General features: G+C 48.4%; 6 protein-coding genes across 6 annotated transcripts; 3 read left to right on the forward strand and 3 right to left on the reverse strand.

Annotated features, from left to right (window-relative positions):
* Positions 1-1,185: 1,185 nt before the first annotated feature.
* LAJ45_07803 (uncharacterized protein) lies at positions 1,186-3,158 on the reverse strand (the record flags this gene model as incomplete). Its single annotated transcript, XM_046117358.1, has 2 exons — positions 1,186-2,075; positions 2,162-3,158. 2 exons carry the CDS (start codon positions 3,156-3,158, stop codon positions 1,186-1,188), a joined length of 1,887 nt encoding a protein of 628 aa, XP_045969343.1.
* A 2,502-nt stretch (positions 3,159-5,660) lies between these two features.
* On the reverse strand, positions 5,661-6,913 carry LAJ45_07804 (uncharacterized protein; the record flags this gene model as incomplete). The annotated part of the gene is made up of 5 exons (XM_046117359.1): positions 5,661-5,704; positions 5,793-5,855; positions 5,937-5,995; positions 6,186-6,588; positions 6,748-6,913. 5 exons carry the CDS (start codon positions 6,911-6,913, stop codon positions 5,661-5,663), a joined length of 735 nt encoding a protein of 244 aa, XP_045969344.1.
* A 60-nt stretch (positions 6,914-6,973) lies between these two features.
* Positions 6,974-7,245, reverse strand: LAJ45_07805 (uncharacterized protein; the record flags this gene model as incomplete). The annotated part of the gene is made up of 2 exons (XM_046117360.1): positions 6,974-7,062; positions 7,134-7,245. The coding sequence occupies 2 exons, from the start codon at positions 7,243-7,245 to the stop codon at positions 6,974-6,976; spliced, it is 201 nt and encodes a 66-aa protein (XP_045969345.1).
* Positions 7,246-12,142: 4,897 nt separating this feature from the next.
* On the forward strand, positions 12,143-13,048 carry LAJ45_07806 (uncharacterized protein; the record flags this gene model as incomplete). The annotated part of the gene is made up of 3 exons (XM_046117361.1): positions 12,143-12,290; positions 12,391-12,663; positions 12,804-13,048. 3 exons carry the CDS (start codon positions 12,143-12,145, stop codon positions 13,046-13,048), a joined length of 666 nt encoding a protein of 221 aa, XP_045969346.1.
* A 2,235-nt stretch (positions 13,049-15,283) lies between these two features.
* LAJ45_07807 (uncharacterized protein) lies at positions 15,284-16,315 on the forward strand (the record flags this gene model as incomplete). The annotated part of the gene is made up of 1 exon (XM_046117362.1): positions 15,284-16,315. The coding sequence occupies one exon, from the start codon at positions 15,284-15,286 to the stop codon at positions 16,313-16,315; it is 1,032 nt and encodes a 343-aa protein (XP_045969347.1).
* A 1,811-nt stretch (positions 16,316-18,126) lies between these two features.
* Positions 18,127-18,432, forward strand: LAJ45_07808 (uncharacterized protein; the record flags this gene model as incomplete). Its single annotated transcript, XM_046117363.1, has 1 exon — positions 18,127-18,432. The coding sequence occupies one exon, from the start codon at positions 18,127-18,129 to the stop codon at positions 18,430-18,432; it is 306 nt and encodes a 101-aa protein (XP_045969348.1).
* Positions 18,433-20,066: the final 1,634 nt, after the last annotated feature.

The following is a 20,066-nucleotide window of genomic DNA, read 5'->3' on the forward strand; positions in this document are numbered from 1 at the left end:
GGTGAGGGCTGGGTACGCTAGAGGTGAAATACTTCTAGTTCAAATAGGCAACGTTTATTACGAAGGGATATGGAGGACCAAGGCCAGGACAGTGATATTGAGTTGCGCCACAACTCATCACTCGCCCGCTACACACATCACCAGCACTCACTCACTCACTCGATCGTCCACGCCCACATGCCGCCATTCCCACTACACTGTCACTCGGTTACCTTATGTACTCGCCCGATCACTCGGAACACGTGCACAGCCTCTCACTCGCGGGCCAGAAATGGAAATGGAAAATGGCGGTTTCTAATTACAGTATTTGCATTTGGTATTGGGTATTAGCACTATCACGTAGTCTTCGCCTACCAGCTAGCCTCCCTGGCTCCCTAGCCCCCTATCTCACGCCCGCCCTGAACATCTCTTGCACAACTACCGCCATATACACCTGAATACATACATACTAACCCCCCCCCCCCCCCCCAAACACGACACACGCATAACCAGTAAATAAGTACAAAAGCACACCAAAAAAAAATTTGTCACTGCACTAGTTAGTAAGTTAGTTAGCCCCAAAAAACGAACCAATAAATAAACGACCGCTAATTAATCGTTAATCCAATAAGATAACCAATAAAATAAAATAAAAAAAAGAGAGAAACCAGAACAGAACAGAAACCCGCTTGTATGTAAAACAAAAACCAAAGCCAGTCAGTAACAGTAACAAAACAAAAAAGCACAAAAACGAGAGTAAGAACAGAGCGCAAGCCAGAGCTAGCAGAAGAGGTGAATCGGTGAGGACCTCCCTAGAACACACAAAAACGCTCAAAAACAAGAACGCACAAGAACGGAATAAGAGCAAGTATAAGATTTGGAGAGAAAAATACGGAGGGGAAGGGGACAAAAAAAAACCATGCAAGTCCAATACCGATAATAACCTACCTACCAATCCAACTAAGCAAAAAGAAAAAGAAAAACCAAGTCTTCGAATCAGCCCAGAAACAATAAATAATAAAAAAAAAAGACCAAAACCAAAATAAAACAGACAAAACTAAGAACTAAAAAGACCCTATGCCACCATGGCCATGCAGTACAAACAAACAAAACGCACAAAAGCACAAAATCACAAACAAAAAAAACCCGCAACCACCACTCCACCCTAAAAGAAAAGAAAAAAAAACAACCAAGTCTATCTACTCCCTACTCCTCTCCACTCTCCTCCCCCACCCCACCCCTCCCCAACAGATCCAACACAACCCCCAAACTCCCACTCCGCCTCCTCCCCTCCCTCCCCTCCCTCCCCTCATCCCGCGCATCCTCAACCTCACTCCCCCTCCTCGACCAATCCCCAATCAGCAGCGGCCCCGGCAACAAATTCGACACACTCTTCCTATGCATCCCCATCCCCCCCGCGCCCGCCGCCCGCCTCGCCACCGACCCCACCGGCGACTCCCCACCCAACCTCGACGGCGGCCGCGACGCAATATACGACCCCATCCGACTCGGATTCGCGCTCGGCGTCCCCGGGAACGAGTCCAGTATCGCAATACTCGACGCCGATATTCCCCTCACAATCGGCGGCCTCTGCGACTGCTGCCGCGGCGGCGGCGGGGTGTTCGCCGGTGACGCCGGCGACTGCTGTAAAGACCGGTTATTCTTCCCCAGGTCGATACTCGCCGTGGCAGTGCCTCCATACGCGGCCTCGATGTCCGCAGGGAGGTCATCGTCATCGGGGTACTCGTCGTCCCACTGCTTCCCCGTGCGCCGCGACGATATGAGCCACACGCCCCAGAACGTCAGCGCGCAGCCGGTGGTGAACTTTATCATTCTCTCCGGCGTGACGGTTTCAAAGTCGCGGTACAGGATTGCGCTTCCGAGGATGACGGAGATTGTGAATAGGACAAACTGCGTGGGTATGACCTGGGTGGAGTCGAAGCGCTGCAGGGCGCGGTTGACGTATTTGATCTGTAGTACGGCCGTGAGGAGGAGGATTGTGGTGAAGAGGTAGGCGATGGGGTAGGTGAAGATGTGGTAGAAGGAGGAGGAGAGGAGGGAGGAGATGCCTTTTGTCGAGAGGACGGTGTAGCCGCCTGGTTGGGGTTGGTTGGTTAGATATCACGACCACAGCATCCGCGGGGAGGGAGGGGGTGAGGGGGGGGGGGGGGGGGGAGCAAACCAAAGAGGGCGACAAGGCCGAGGTCTATCAGGATTGTTTTGCGCCCATACTTGGACGACAGATACATCAGCGCCACGATCATGGCACAGGTGATGCCAAAGTACACCTCAAACGCGGTCTGCGAGATGGCCTCCAGTATTTGATCCGGGCCGAGCTGGTCAAGCAAGCCATCAGCCTCAGTTCTCTCTGACAGCATATAATTCCTCCTCATTCTAGTATCACTATAATTATGATGATTGTAGGTCACATCGATACCCACCTTCGTCTCCTCCTTCTCGGCACTCCACACCACCACCACCGCGCCCAAAATGCTCACCACCACGCCCACCACGTCCCGCCGCCGCAGCGGCTCCTTCAGCACCACCGGCGCAATCACACAGTTCGACACCAGCGCCACCACGCCGAGCGGCGACACAATGCTCGCCGGCGCAAACCCGTACGCAAGGAAGTTGCCGCACTCGCCAACCGTCATCAGCACAAACCCCACCCACCAGTACGGCGACGACAGATACAGCTGGTCCGGCGGCGGCGGGCCCTCCTTCTCCCTATGCTGCTGCCGCTGCGACAGCAGCAGCCCCGTCGCCTCGTCCGGCTGCTGCTGCGGCGGCGGCGGCGTCCCGGGCAGACTCGACGACTCGGAGCTGTACGCGCTGCTGCTGTCGGGGTCAGGGCTTCCGTCGGCGCTGGTACCATCACCCCCGTCTGCCAGGTGTTGGCGGCGTCGACGGCGCCTCCACAGTCGGCGGCGCTTCTCCGCCTCGCGCTCGAGCCGGATGTGGGCGTACTTCTGTATATTCAGAGCGAGGGAGATGAGGATGTTACCGCAGATGGCGATGACAATGCCGATGAAGGAGCTCCAGCGGCGGAGCGTCTCCTCCGAGTCGAGGGCGAAGGATTTTGACGGGGAGGCGGCCATGAGGAGGGAGACGACGGCTGCTTCGGCGGGGGTGTAGATGTCGCTGCTGCTGCTGCGGGGAGAGGATGAGTGGAGGTCCATCGTGGTGGACGGGGGAATGGTGGTTGTGGTTGGGGTGGTGGTGGTGGTGGTGGTGGTGGGGGGCTGCGCGGGGGATGCTGCGTCATGTAGCGGCAGTGTGGTATGCTGGCTGCTGCGCTGGACTGGGGGGGTTGTGTTCTGTGTGTATGTGCTGTGCTGGGTGAGAGGAAAGCTTGGTGTCACTCCGGCGTTCAGCGCGCAGCGACAGACAGACCGGCCTGCGATAGAAGCGGTGTACCGTCAGCAACAATGAATGATGATATGATATGAATGATATGATATGAGTGAATGAATGGACAAGTGTAATATTAAGTGTAAGAGTGGATGCGAATAGGCCTATCAAGCAGACAGGAACTCAAACACAAACTCCCATCAGCGAGCAGCGAACGAGAGCGGGTCTGCGTAGCATGTGCTGCAGCAGCTGCTTGTGGCACAACAACGCCAACAGACAGACAGGCAGGACTGAGGGGGGACCGTATCGTATCGTGGGGAGACAAGCAAGGAGTGCAAGTGAGGGAGGAGGCATCACATCACAACAGGGGAGAGCAGAGTGAGTGGAGTGAGGTGAGGTGAGGTGAGGTGAGTGGAGGGGGGATAACAGAGCAGGAGATGCATCACAAATATAATATTCCCACATACCTATATGAAAATATCGAGATAAATAGCGTAGTCGTTGTAATAGTAGTAGTAGTAATAGCAAGAAAGCCGTCGTCCAGCGTCGTAGAATCAGTCTACAAACGGTTTGTAGCAGCAGAGGAAGAGAAAGAAAAGGAAAAAAAAACCAAACAACAACCCTCCCTCCTCCCTCCCCCCCCCCCCCCCCGGGGCGGATCTATCCACTCCCCTAATATCTGTTTTTCCCTCATCATTTCCCCTTCCCTTCCCTTCCTTCTTCGCTCATTCAAGGCATCTTTCGTTCCGGTTGCTTAGGCCCACTCTCAGCCCTCTGATTGGTCATCCCCAGAGGCAGGATCCCCCGGAGATGGATCGTGATATCCGAGATAAGATAACAACAGCCCTCCCCTGCCCTGCCCTGCCCCCTACCCTGGTCTCCCCCCCCCCCCACAACCTCCCACGACGTCGTCTTGCATAAATAGCACCCACGACAACAACGTTTTCTCGACCCTCCCAAACCACAGTTCTGGATGGGAGATCTCAAGGCATAGAAAAGACCACATGCTTGCTTGCTTGCTTGCTTGTCCATCTCTGCTGCACAGCGCGGGCATCGCGAAGCTTCGCAGGATTTCTGCCCTTGCTTGGCAGCGTCATGGCCGCAGCAGCAGGAAAAAAAAAATTTAAAAAGAAGGCTATTAATTTATGCTTACTGAATAAAATTTATTCCATTCTCCGCCCCCCCCCCGACATCTGCATATCTCACTGACCGATATATACACACACACAGAGAAGTCTCCATACCTGGCAGTGCAAGCCCCATATACCTACACATACAACAATATCACACTGGTACGAGGTTACTTACAAACCCGCCGCAATCTCCGGCTGTCTCGCCGTTGCTCTCGGCCCGATCAGTCAGTGCAATTAACGAACCAATCCCACGGTTCGACAATCACCCCTCCTAGCCTAACAAGAGCAGGCCCGTGCGTATGTGCATTTCCCCCACTCTCCGGATAAAGTACATAGCTAGCTAATATAGGGGGGAGTGGAATAAAGTACACTCGACAGCTAAATCTAAATACTGACAGACAGGTAGAGTAGGTACATGTACTACGCCTGTGACGGTAAGTCTGTAGACAGGTGGCGGTGACACACAAGCAAGTGTTCAGAGATCGTCCCCCAATGCACCGCCACCTGTCTACAGACTTACCGTCACAGGCGTAGTACATGTAGTTTAACCAGCTCTCTACATACATGTATCTAGCTAGATATGCAGGTATACTGGTTAATTTTCTTCCCCACCTCACCCTATCTCCATCCCGCCAGCCCGCCAGCACAAAAAATAAAACAAAAACTCCCCACGTCCCCCTTCCCACCGTGTACAACCTTACCCCTGATCGAGCAGATACCCCGTCCCTATCACAAAACGGCGCTGCATACATACTCACACCTCACCCCTCCCACGCCTCACACCAAATCGCCAACAGGGCCCCCGCGCATACAGCGATAGGAATGATCTATGGAAAAAACAGTTATATGGTGCACAGATATTTCGCCATACAATTTCACCCCCCCCGTTTTTCCATAGATCATTCCGGTCGCTATACATATCGTTTCCGCAAATACCTGCGTCAAACACAAACACGGAACATGTAATAGTGGCGTTTGTGTTTGTGCGCTGGGCCGTTGGGATCGATCCGGGGTTCTAGTGGCCTGTCTGCTGGGTTTAGATACAGCTATAAGTATAGGAGTATGTAGGGGAGTGGATTGGGAAGGGAGGCGTTGTTGGTGCGAGAGACATGAATATGTAAGTGGATTTTTAAGGAAGACTAGGTGAGGAAAAGCTTGGGGGGGGGCAACCAGCGTACATGTCAGTCATCCACGGTATCAGGACAGTGGAAAGTTATAGGCCTGAAGCTGCACGTTGACAGCTTTGTGCTGGATACTTAGCTAGCCAATGGCAATGGGTGGGTGGAGAGTTGAAGACTTGACTGGCGGTGGGGGTCGGGAACTACATACATGTAGCTATGTAGGCAGACATGGTCCGATATATGGTCCAATGCTTGTTTGTGAAGCCGTCAGCTAAATCCACAAGAATAAGTAAATCCGAAAACCTCATGCTCCTGAATTATATCCATCTGCAAAATTGGTACCAACACTCACCATCGTTAAAACAGAAAAATCCCAACGCCTCTTGGTCTCCTATATCCACGTGAATGCGTCTATATCATGGTAGCTACATGTGGGGACGGCCATATGCATTTTGTGGAGTTGTCAGCTATTAGCATGCACAATGCAGTAGCACAAAACTCCTGAAAATGGACAGGATATGCAGAAAAGATGGGTTTTTGATCCTTTTGACGCTCTTGTAGTCATCAGTCAATGTCATGAAACTCCCAGAAGTGGAAAGACCTGCAGAAGCTCAGGAGTGCTGGGAGGTTTGGTCCCTTTGACATCCATTGCAGGGTCATCGGCCATGGCCAGTACAGCTGCAATGCGTTGTTGAGATGAAATCCCGGGACTGGGCGTGGGCATTCAGGAAAGATGGGGTTTTGATGCCATTGCCTGAGAGTCGTCAACCAGCGCCACGAAACTCCCAGGGTTCGGAATGTGCGTGCAGATGATTTGGGAATTTCGGTCCTTTTTTTGAACCAGTCCCGTGAAACTGCAACTCTCGGTACTGGACATACAGAATGTGGGGGGGGGGGGGGGGCTTTGGTCCTCCTTGATGCCATTGCAAAGTCGTCTCCCAGTGCCATGAAACCTCTGGCACTAGGCATGCAGAAGATCGGGAGTTTTGATCTTTTTGATGCCACTGCAAAGTCGTCAGCCAGCCAGTGTCGTGAAACTCCCGGGACTTCTGGACATGCAGAATGTGGGGAGGTTTGGCCCCCTTTGATGCCACTAGATTACAAAATCACCAGTCAGCGGCAGTCTGTACATGGACAGTATAGTTCAGTGCGATGAAACTCACTGGGCTGGACCTGGGCATGCAGAAAATTTGGGGAGCTTTGGTCGTTTTTTGGTGCTCGCTGTAGTCGCCAGCCAGTGTCGTGAAACTCCCGGAACTTCTGGACATACAGAATGTGGGGGGCTTTGGTCCTCTTTGGTGCCACTTCAAAGTCGTCAACCAGTGCCATGAGCCTTTGGGATTGAAAATGCAGAATGTGGGGGGGGGGGGGGGGGGCTTTGGTCCTCTTTCATGCCATTGCAAAGCCGTCTGCCAATCCCATTAAACTTCTGGCACTGAACATGAAGAAGATGGGGAGTTTTGATCTTTTTGATGCCGCTGCAAAGTCGTCAGTTATCATACCCAGTGCCATGAACTTGCAGCTCCCGGGAGTGGGGCCTTTTTCATACCATTGCAAAGTCCCACCTCAGTACAGCTGAGTGCATGAAACTCGACCCCCCGGGATTGGATAGACATGCGGAAGCTGGAGAGTGCTGGGGAGTTTGGTCGCTTTGATGCCATTGCGGGGTCGTCACCTAGTGCCGTGAAACTCCCGGGACTGTACATGCATAATTAAGCTGCATTGGGGAGTCTCGCCGGTTCGATGCCACTGCAAAGCCCTAAGCCAGCAGAGTATGGTGCAGTGACGCTGGGAGTGGACATGCAGAGGAAGCTCCTTTCTGGTGCCATCGCAAAGTCGTCGGTCCGTTCATGAAGACCCCGGTGCTAGACAGACATACAGAAGCTGAAGAGTTTTGATCTTTTTGATGCTCATCGCAAAGTTGTCAGCCAGAACGGTGCGGTGTCGATATGAAACTAAGTGGGCATGCGGGGTTGCGGTGGAGAGCTTTGGCCCTTTCTGATGCCGTTGAAAAAAAGTCCTCAGCTTGTACCAGTATGGTGTCATGAAACTCAATCCTGGCAATGGGCATACGGGATTGAGCTGGGGAGGTGTGGCCTTTCTTGGTGCCGCGTTAGCAGGAATCACTGTCTGACTACTCATGCGATGGTACAGAGTGACATATCGTGATTTGGATTTTGCCCTGTGTTTTGCTCGAAAGCACTGAGTGTTGTTCACGATACTCGAGGCGAGGTTGGCGGATATCCTCCGCGAGGTGCCTCGTCCTCGTTGACGTCACGCGTCTTCTATGGCCTCTACCCGGCGTTGTTGTCCTTCAGGACAGTAAACAATGATGAATTCATCCGATTTGCGGTATATCGTACATGAATTGTCTTTGGAAGCCCTTAACGAAAGGACACTCGCACTGTTATCACGTGTCATCATGGAAATGTGCTCGAGGCAAAGACACAAGGATACTCGTCCTCGCGCATCACATTAAATTCCATCCCTACGAGACCGGCCTTCGGCGGAATACAGACACTGTGGGAGTGGGATTGTGGGATGTTTTGCTGCATATGCATATTTGGTCATGTACATACATACGCTCACAGAGTACACTCGTGTCTCAATAAATTTTGTGTGCCAAACCTACATGGAGTTCGTGATAGCTTTTGGTACGAATATTCTCTATTGATACCTGTGTATGTTTTCCTCTATTCTTTCTCCTTCCCGTACATACTTCCATCGTACTTCCATCCTATTCCACCATCCTCAGCGTCATCATCTCCGCCTTCATCGCCGTCACCACCACCACCCATGTCCTTCTTGCCTGTTTTCAGCCACGGAGCGGGACGAGAATTCCGGTTGACTCGTCGACGCTAACCAATGTTTTAATATCACCCAGAGTTTCACGATTATACTTTTCTCGCATCACACATCCCTGCAGCACTGGGCTATATACATAATGGAAGTAACGCTGTTATCCGTACTATCGTGAAATGCCGAAGTGCCCCGGGGATTGTGTTGTTTTTCTCGTGAGGTTTCTGAGAAGCCTGAAGACTGGTGTGGGCTATCCAGCGCCTCTACAAGGATCCCTGCAAGTTGCTGTTTGAGTGCTAACTAGGCATGGAGAATGATTCCCTCTGGCCGGAGATATCGTGCCTCGCAATCTCGTCAATATCGTCAGTCCACAGATATATTTGCAATTTCAATATTTTCTATTGTTTTTATTTCACGTGAATACAGCTAGCGCGCTCACAAAATTAATCAATCAATAACCAATACGGAGTGAGTACGCTAGGCCTCTGTATATGAGTGTATATACATGTACATACGTATGGCATCGTGACGACCACTCAACTCCGCTAGTAACGGATTTATAATCTCTGCTCATAATCAGCACCGTTCAAAAAATCTCCCAAAGCGGGCACCATGTGCATTATCGTGAGTGTTCATAGACGGGCAATGTCAATTGACACACACACACCGACGGCGCGGGGAAAATAAAAATAACCTTTTTGCTGCATGCCTAAACATACCCCATAATCCACCTATGTCATTCTGCTTGCCGCGTGCGGGTAAAGAATCGCGCGGCGCCAGCGTTAGTAGTTGATCCGTTGCAATGATTGAATTTGCATGTTTTGATTTGCCTGTGGGTCACGGAGCTGCGCTAACAAAATATAAACTAGACAGCCAGTCCAAATCCAAGTCGTGACCGAATTAACCAGATATGGCTGGGTGTGTTCATTTGAACTTATTCTCTCCCTGGCTTTAGTGGGGCAGGGAACCTTCTAGCGTGCTGGAACTGCGTTTATCAGAGAATAGCTACCATAACTGATTCGGTCATGATTTCGATTTCGAATGACTTCTTAAGGAATAAATAATAATTTGGCGTGACTTTTAAATTTATTTTCATTCTTTATATTAGCCACCACGTTAAGCAGTCTGCACTTTGTTCGTTACGGGCCAGTGCGCTTTGTGATCGCTTTTGTCTCTCTAGCTATAGATCTAGATCATCTGCTCGCCTCATGAAACTTGAAATAACTATTTTCACCGTGATAAAGTACTAAAACCTAACGGCGATTGTTTAAAATCTTACAATTGAAGATCTTTACGTGACGGGTAGAGACAATTCTACACCGCCGACAGCCGCTTCTAGCTAGCCTGTAAATTTTGTGTGGTGACCCACAGATTACCACTAGCAGACTAGGGATGAGAAATAAGGTATGGTGAATTCTGGAACTCATCTGACAGGGATCAATAGTTCCAGCTCTCACGATAGGTAGGTTAAGCGAAGTAGGTACTACCTTCTCCCGGCGCCCAGTCACCTCGGACCAGAGATAGCAATTAACTTGACAGGGATTAATAGTCGCAAAACTCCTATCTAGATAGATAGATTAGTATTAATTGTGCAAGTAAGAACTCTGGCACGTACTGCTTTTTGAATATTCCAGCCCTTGGAGTGATGAATCACTCTTCGGGATCCCCCTTCTATGTAGCTGGATTGAGAGTAGTACCGGGTGTTGAGGGTAAGTGATCAGAATCTGATAAGTGGATATTGCGGTGAATACGTGCATTTGTCTTATCAGATTCTGATCACTTTTCGCTATACCCTAGTACAGGTTTTTTTCTTTCTTCTTTTCACAATCATTGACATGGACGCGTACGCCGACAAAGAAACTTCAAAACACATCTACACATCGAATTTCTATCTACGGAGATTCAACACGGCTAGGTCGGCCTATTGCCGTGTCTGAACCTTCTCGTTCCAGAGGACCGACCACTATGGGGCGTTGAGTTCCGGCATTAGCGGTGACGTCGCGACCTGCAAGTAGCCGCTGTAAACAAGAGACATGTCTCAGCCTCCGTGCGAATCTCAAATCGCCGACTCAAGCAAATGGGGGGGGGAGGGGGTTTGTATTCGGTGTGATTTCGTTGAAACTCCTCCGTGGTGTTCATTGGGCCAATTCATAACCAACACCAAATTTCCCTGAAAAGATGATAGCTGCTGCACAAGCTATCACTCGGTCGTTAGGTCTTGACGCCAAGAAAGTGCTCGGACACACCAATCTATCGCAGGCGAATCGGGGCCGCAAAGCAATCAAGGCAACGAGACAGAGCGTGATAGCTCACCGGTCTCTGATTCTGTTTTGTGCGACTCGAGCTCGAGCTCGAGCTATGGGAAGAGATTCGATTCGGTTGGACCCTGCATGGTGGCATGGAATGGGCGGAGCGCCATGTATTATGCACTGTTATGCATGTGATGTGCACATATTTCTGCCCTGCTACTCTATGTATTCGCCGCGGGGCCTGGGATTGGAGGGATCGCTGGCTAGATGCCTATTTGTCCCATGGGCCCAGTTGGCTTGAAAACTTGGAAATCTAGAGTGTATGTAGGACGTAGACCGCGGCGACATGAGCAGGTGCAAGTAAATACTCATCAGAGGACATGTAGTATAATCACGATAAAAACAGCAAAACCCAAAATAACAACAGGTTTTCCATCAAAAAATAATGAAAACGAAACATGTAGAGAAATCGTTCAATTGAAGAACAAGAGCTCCTCTTTCTCCCAGAAAACGTCCATCTGATCTGGTGCGGCTGGTTCTACAATGGAGTTAGTGTTACATAATAATAGCTCGCAATCAATGACCGTCCAGAAGGAGACGGCTGCCCCCCCCCCCCCCCCCCTCTCCCCCCCCTCCCCCCCCCCAGCAATACTGTATACGTAGTGGGGTCCGTCTCCAGGGCTGTGGATGTGGATGTGGTGCTAATTTTCTTTTCTTCCAAATTCTTTTCGTTCTCTGCAGTGCACATCTATTCCATAAACTGTCGAGACATTTCCGACACCGCTTCCACACGTGGCTGGAACCAATAATTTCAAAGGGTTTTGTTAATCTTTTACTCTATTTGAATTCACCGTGGCCCTTCGTTTCACAAGAGCCGGGGGGGAAGGGGAGGGAGGAGGTGTCAGAATTGGAAACTATTCTCAACTCACACTGCGGCCATCCCGAAATAATGGTAGCAGCAGGAGGTAATCCCCCGAGGAAGCGGGTTGATGGGCTGAGGGAATGTAGACCTGGTGCTGCTTTGCCTTACTCTAGCTCTGGGGAATGATCGTGATTGCAATGCGCTAGTCTTAACTTGAGCATAAAAATATTAATTCTCCATTAGATGTTGACGTATATATATACACCTGACAACCCTCGGCCACCCAAACCATTACACAGTGCAGCTCTCATAAAATTACAGACCATATGAGCTAGAAGCTCAAGTTAACCCCACTCATGATCAGTATACGTATATTCAGAGAGGATATATAATCTGCTCTCATCCCCGCTGTCTCTTTTTTTTTTTCCCCATTCCTCCCATCCATCTGTACTGCGAGTATCCTGTACGGCTGGAGTATGATTATCATCCAGACCTTGCTTGACGCTGTATAAGTATTCGCTTCGGCCCCCTCTCATTTTCTTCCATTCGAATTCTTCTCTTCCTACACACACCCGCCACCCCCCATCCCCACCCCCCTCCTCACACACACACACTTGAGAAACACTCAAAACGGAAAGAAAAAGAGAGATGGCTGCAGCCACCTCAACTGAAGGGGACATGCAGGGCATGAGGGAGCAATTGCAGCCTGACACCGCCTTCACCGCCCCCGCCACCGCTCCCGTCACCGCCATCGTAACCCTGCCTACTGTAGAGCAGCTTCTCAGCAGTATTCCTGGTATGTACAATCCATCTTCTCTTCCATTCCCTTCCTTCGTCGTAGAATACGTCACACACACACACACACATATATATATGCTAACACCCCCGTCCCCCAGACAATTACGTCTACCTCGACTACACCGCCGCCGCGGCCGCTGAGCCCTGTAACAACAATGACGAAGAGGTCTACAGCGATGACGACGAGGACAGCGATGACGATGACGACGAGTATGAGTATCTCTTCCCATTCTACGAGACTCCTCCGGCCGTATTCAAGGCTTGCCGTCGCGCATTCATTATTGTTACTCGCGCTATAAGAAGGAATGGACTTGCCCGCAAAAACCCCGAGTGGTTTAAGAGCTGGGAGGAGAGCATCTCCGATGCCAAGGGTATGTGTATTCACTATTTCCCTGTCATGATGATTGATCTATTTCCGTGTGCTCTTCTTTTTTTTCTCTTTTAGTGTGGTGTGGGATACGTAGGTCATATGTAATAGTACGCATACGCTGACACAAACGGCCGGTCATAGAAAACGATTACTATCCCGAATTGAGTTTTGGCACTCAGACCATCTGCTGGCTCGGAATGCAGTTGGCCGGCGGCAGTCTCGATATCCTGAAGGATCACATCGAGGGCTGGCGTGTTAAGCCTTTTGGTCACTATATGTTGGCCGATATCTTGGCCGCTAACGCCGCCAATTCCCGTCGCCGTCCTGTTCGTGCCGTCCGTGTTCGCCGTGCTCGCCGTATGGCAGCTCGCCGTGCTGGGTTTTAGGCCCGAGTTTCTCCCAATCTCGTAATGGCTTTTACTTGATTGGATTTTACTTTTTCATTGTTTCATGTATGTAGCTTATAGAGGACCGGCACAAATGAATTCAATATAGACTTGTATTATATTACCGCGTGAAAGAGTGGGAATAGACCCATTATTGACAGGGGGTGTAGCGGTAACGGTACTGCTCAGATCTCCAGTCGATCCCGCGCGCATGGGTACTTGGCACCTACATACGCCGAGCTCCCCCAACGAGCCGTGATATATACATATTTACATGATTGGTGAAACTGGTTATATACACGACACATATATTGCAACCCGAGTCCATTCCAATATTTCCTTTTTGAATTGCTCTTTCCTCTCTCTTTTTTTGCTTCTTTCTTCTTCTTTGTAGCATTCATGTAGGCCTTCGATTAACTCAGTTTCTGATCATGAGATTGAGGGTCCAAAATTAATATAAAGTAGGGGATCGAATGAAGAAAGGGTCAAAAAAAAGAAACTCATAAAAAAACAAGAGACTACTGACCGTCCGACGTCACCTCGTCCGGCCGCGGAGCTCAGCGCGAGTGCCCTACACCACCTACCCATCGCATCTCGTAGGCCCCACCCCCTCCCTCCGGTATTACAATCGTATTCGTTGTTTTTGGCTGTCATGTCACAGGACGGTCGGTCGGTGTCAGTGTGAGACATTCGTTTGTTTTGTTACCCTTGTTTCTCCGCGGGAACTTTTTTCTTTTTCCTTTCCCTTCTTTCTTTTTTGGGGAGAGAGAGTGACCAGCAGCCAGAGGGTGGTCCGGATGTGTGGGTGTGGATGTGGACTGGATTGCATGGAATTGGGATTATTTCCGGGCGTCTGGCACGGTTTCCCTGGAGGGAGTATGTGGGGAGTGGGAGGTGTCGGGATTCCGAGGGCCGGAGGAGGGGGACTAGTACTGTTAGGATGGGTGCGAAGGTGTTATAGGGCGGTAAGGGGCGTGGGTTGGGTACTGTCGTTCACGGGGTATTGACGGGCACTAAGTGTTGACGAACAAACCAAAAAAGAGACAGCCAAGCCAAGTTTTGCCTGCAATCCGTGTCCGCCAATACCCCGTGAACGATAGTACTTGGGTGTTGTAGTTGTTTGTATTATAGACTATATACTCAAGTGCAGGTAACGTGTTGCTGAGTTACCTAATTTGGTTTTTCGTTATGGATAGGTCTGGTGGGGATATATCGTAAATATTGAATCCATAATTAGGAGGAAAGATGAAAACGGAATTCCGTAGTACTGGCACTTACCATCGATTCCTCTTGGCCAGTAATTATCCTTTATTGAATTGGGAACTGATTGGTTTTTCTTATCTGGAGAGCAGAAGAACGCTGACATGCATTGAAGCCTATAATTATGCGCAAAAACTGCTTGAGAGAGGCTAGGGAGAAGGTTCCGGCCAACTAATTACATGTAGAGAACACCTTGTTCGAAAGACAAAAGTACATCATTAGGAAACGCTGATCGTCAACAGCAACCACAATGAATTATCTCTGTCAGTATTGATATGCATATGCATGTAGAGCATAGTGCATACACGTGGTATATATTAGTGCATACACGTGTTCTTCGTCTCCATGCTCCGGATTCTTTGATATAGCTCAAATGGGCTCTACTACTGGTACCACTCATATTACTCGAATATAAATCTAGTTGACCGACGTCAGACATTTAAATTTTCTCATTGCGCTCGAGCTGTAGTGTATTACGGATGGCAACACGTGACTTTTGAAATAACCAGATATATCGACATATATATGTTTCATGATATATAGAGTGATACAAACCGTCTCTAGCTAGTTCCAGATATCTGATCGTGGTGGATGGCCGTTACAGATCGATCAGCGCTTTTGTATCACAATTTAATATCTATCCCGGGGATTCGCGCTGCGTGCTGGGATTAGGCCTGTTACGATTGCTCCCAACGAAAAATCACCTGGATTACAGATCTTAGAATTTGTTATATGCTCAGGCATTCAAATTAAGCTTTTTTTATTACGTTTGTCAAGTGACAGGTAAGAATACGACATAGTATGGAGATGTACCCAGATCTATGGTTTATATCGCCAATTGAACGGTACTTAGCTAACCTGCATCGCGCAGGCACTGAGACTGCATTTAGAGCTAGAGCACCACTTCCCCTTGAGACCCATACCAAAATCACAACTCCAGATCAATCTTCACCGCAGAAAGTAACTCCAAAAACGATGGGCCTACTATCCACCCCAATACTGAGAGCCTTCTGGATCATAGTCCTAATTACCTTCTCATTAGTCCTCCTAGTTTACCACAAATCCTACATTAGCGACACCATCCACCACACCATCCACCGCAACAGCACCATCCGGAAGACTGCCTTCACGCTGAGGGCGCGGTTCTTGATGCTCTGGGTTGGTGCGGTAGTGATGATACCTATCAACTTCCTTTTTGTGACTAATATCTACTTACGCCCGTTGCTCGGTGTCTGGAAGTATAAGACCTACGCATGGACCAAACAACCCCATGGAAAGACCTACTATGAGCTCCTGAAAGCCCTTATATATATGGTATGGCTATTCCCAATACTGGTTCTCTTAGTGCCGCCGTTTTTTGTGACCAGTGCGGCGTGGAAAAAGGAGTATAAAGATGCGTGCAAAGGTATGGCCATTATGGCTGCTCTTGACTCGCCGACGGAGAGAGCAATAAAAGATATACACTTCACAAACCACGCTACCAACTCTGCGTTCGTTATGGCGATGAGTCCTGTCCCTGTAGCGGGGAGCATGGACCCGAACGGGGCCTACAACCTCTCCATTATCGCTGACAGCAAACGGGCCGGGTCATCGAATCCCTCATCATGGATGCATATCGAGTACAATCTCGGGCACAAACGTTATCGCGTCCTTAGCAATAGCAACACAATCGTCCAAGAGGGTGAGTACCAACTGGGGGAACATTTCGGTATTCCAAAGATGGGTCTACAGTGCAACTTGAGTAGTTTCGAGGCCAGCTGCGGCTTCGACCCGACAGTGAGCGTTGTGGATGCGGAGGGGAAGGTCATGGTCAAGACGGTGCAGTTCACGATTTGCGGGGAGCTGCAGGCGTGTGTTGATGAGAGGTTGGGGGATATGGCGGCGGTACCGGTAGGGTTGTTGGTGCTCCAAAGGGCGGCGAGGGGGCCTGCGAGTTGTTGTAGTTCAAAACATTGGAAGCCTGGGACTGAGGGGAGGGAGTCTGGTATCACGCAAGAGGATGTGTAGTTAAATGCGAAATCGCTGTTAGTTTATTCGCTTAGTGTTTGTTGTATTTTTAATAGGGTTTTAATGGGTTTTAGTACATGTCGCCGCAATGGGGGAACATAGCTGTAACCGGGAGAGGTATATGTGTCAACAATGTTCAGAAACTCTGTGCTTTACCCAAAATTTAAAGTTTAAGATCTAAAGGTGTATCCCCCATATTTCAATTTGAAACTATTACAATCGAAACTAGCTCTCTCCCCCGCTTGCACTGAAAGCACCAACAGCGACAATTTCCCTTGAATTCATCCGGATCCGCATCCTTATCTCCAATTAACACTAACGTCCGTCATTATCCATAGAAGAAAAGAAGCCGGTTTATATGTTTGAATCCCGAGTGGAACCGAAACCGGTAGCATGCCGAGAGTCATGTTGATAATGTTCCGACTTGTAAGTGCATGAAGACTTTAGGAACACATGTAAGCTTTAGGAATGATTATCGCCCCTGCCTAATAGACAATGTTCTTTATATTATAGACATATATATACCTCTTCCAGTAAAGAAGACTCTTCCGAGTCTGCTCCTACCATTCGGGAACCTTTCCAGCTGGGCAAGCAAGCTATCGATCTTTTAGGCCAGACCAGAGCAGGCCTCAAAGAAGAGTCTTCACAAAATCCACTAATATCGAATCGCTGTTGAATTTAAGTACTCTAGATCATCGAGGAATCATCTAGTTGGAGGACGAGAAGGCGAGTACTCTCTACCCACCCCAAGGCCCTCACTCGGGCGGCAGTAATCAAGCTGACGAAAGGGGTCCCCTTATAGCCCACATCCCTCCTCAGCCAGTTATAGTTATTACGCATGCATATGCAATCTTGTTCCTCGAGATCCCGAAACGGCAGATTAAATGGCAAAGAGGCATTTAAATCAGTACTCTCCTGCCTGCGTCCATACTTACCAAGCCACTAAAACCCCTGGTCCGAAATATTCGTATTTATCTTTCGTTGCAATAACTCAAAGCAAAGCCCAAATCCCCCTTGGACACCTCCATACATATCTGACGTTAAGGTCGTGAGACCACTGACTATTTTTTAGCACTTCACTAGGCCACTTTACCAAAGAATAGAGCCATTCTCCGCAGAGACGTTTTAAACCAAAACGAGATAAAGTCGTAAACTCGCTTCGCCTATGAGACTGATCTCACATCATCTCACTCGGTTTGATCGAGTGAGTCACCGTGAGTCAAGCGCCCCACCACAACTCTTTTCATAAAGAAGATTACTAAGGCTTGCCCTTAATCTTATTACTAAAGCATCCATTGATAACGCACCTGAAATATTTACATTAATTGCAATACAAACCATTTTATTACTTGCATAAATTATGGTATTATATCTCTATATTTCGGAGTTGGTCTCAAGGTCGAAGAGAAGAGCTCAAGTATTTAGTACACAGCATAGGAATATATGAAGTAGAAAGTATTCTCCCGCGTCTAAATCAACAACCAATACTGGGCGCGGTTCCCTCTTGAGTATCATCTGCAAAACACCTACATGTAGTGCCTTCAACATTCCATCATCACAGTGCATTAGTGCCTACGCGGCCCGTAAAAACATCGCGCCCCCTTAAACCACTACATATACCCTGATCTGAAGTAATCTTGTTCACGACATCCCACACCTCACAAAACCACAACCACATTCCCTAAAAACATCACATCCCACAAACCATCCCCAAACAACAAATTACCCCCCCCCCCCCCGGGCCCCAGGGAAAAAACACAAAGTCATCAGCCCAGAACGACAAACTCATCATCATCCTCCAAACCACAAAAATGCACAGCTTTCCCCAAAACCCTAAAATACACACCGTCTTCGCCCTCAAAGTTACCTTCTTCCCCCGCGAGACCAAGGGCTCCACTACAACCACCGCAGCCATCAAAGCTCAATTGCCTCTTGCGACGGTTTCCAAAAAGACATTCAAAGACACCTCGACAAGCACTGAACCCGAAGAAGAGGACGCTCAAATCTGCGAGCCAGAGCTCGAGCTCCCGGCGATGCCGAAGCCTGCACATATAAAGCCTACCGGCTACCGCCCCGATGGTGTTACTGTTGGTGTTATTCCGAGGATTGAGGGCTGAGAGCTGAGGGTAGAGGTGGGGTGTATTAATTGGCTGGGTGGTCGGGTGGTTGAATTGTTTGGGTGGTTATGGGATGGGTATGGGATGGGTATGGGATGGGGATACGTATCTTTTCTTCTTATTGTCGATAGTCAACATGATGTGCCTTGTGTTATACGGATGATATAACCTGTGGCTCTTGCTCGTATATTTCTTTGGAGTTTATGGCAATAATTATGATTAAGGGGGGTAAAGTGATTTATTTGGCTGCTTTAGAAATTAAAGTTGTGAGGGAAAGAGTCGGAGGGATGTCTCCTGCAATTCTTGTAACTTATGGGGCGGTAAATGTATGGAGCGATAAATGTGTTAAAAGTGATTTTACCAACGGTTGATAGGTTATTTACCACCGGTGGTATAAGTACTGAATTTCAGTCCTTGTGCCAGTATAAACACTGAATTTCAATCTTTATGCTGCGCTATACTTCATTAGTAGATGTTCAATCATTAATGCCAACACTTATGAAAGTTTCCCACCAGTGGTGAAATACCTGCCATTGGTGGTAAAATACCTGTCACCAATGGTGAATTCCCCACCGGTGGACAATAACACTCATAAATTGGCATTATATAGCCCCTTTTGGCCAAAAGGTCTGTGCTTTTATCCATTATAAGGTATAAATGATGGCATTATTTTCACCACCGGTGGTAAAACGATTTACTACCGTTGGTAAAATTCCTTTTGACACATTTACCGCTCCATACATTTATACCTTATAATACCAATCTTTATGATAAAAGCACAGACCTTTTGGCCAAAAGAAGCCATATAATGAAAATACATGTATATATGAACATTTTCCACTAGTGGGAGGTATACCATAGGTATATCACCACCGGTGGGAAATTTTCATAAGTTTTGGCATTAATGATTGGACATTTACTAATGTCTAAACTATATAGTCTTCCTCATCGTCATCAGGAACGTCTCCTATTGGTTGCAGCACACTACATGTATTTATAATATTGATTGCATATTATTCGACAAAGAAATACTCCCGAGATGGAAGGGAACTAGCATTAAAAGGCGTGTAGCTATTGCAATTGATGGATATAAAAGAACAAACACTGACAGAACCACAGCTATATTTTTACATATGAAGGTCGAATTTCCCTGATACCATTTTATCTGCATGAACTACATGTACATACTAACGCTACTCATTGAATGACTTAGAGTGCATACTACAGCTAATATATCACAGATTACATGTGGGGGGGGGTGGGGGTGGGGTTAAGCGCGTGCCTGTACGTTTGGATGACCCAATAATCCAAAATGACAGCAATAATCTAAGAAATTACTACCGCAGTACCGCCCGCACCTTCATTTCCTCACTACATTTGGGCGGTCGAAGGCTGCACTCCGCTTGTAGTATATATAGCATAGCATAAAGACTGAAATTCAGTCCTTATACCACCGGTGGTAAACAATTTACTTCTGACACATTTATCGCTCCATAGTAACGCCGGTGTCTTAGCAGCTAGGCCAAATTTACTATTGTGCCTGTCCTCAATATAATATGAGATACGTTTAGCTATTTTATTAGCACAGCTTTTCATCATAAACCATATATCAGAGCTTGTTAGTTATGAAATCT

This window comes from Morchella importuna (assembly GCF_003444635.1).
Source record: "Morchella importuna strain M04M26 chromosome Unknown Morimp01GS026, whole genome shotgun sequence".
NCBI lineage: Eukaryota > Fungi > Ascomycota > Pezizomycetes > Pezizales > Morchellaceae > Morchella > Morchella importuna.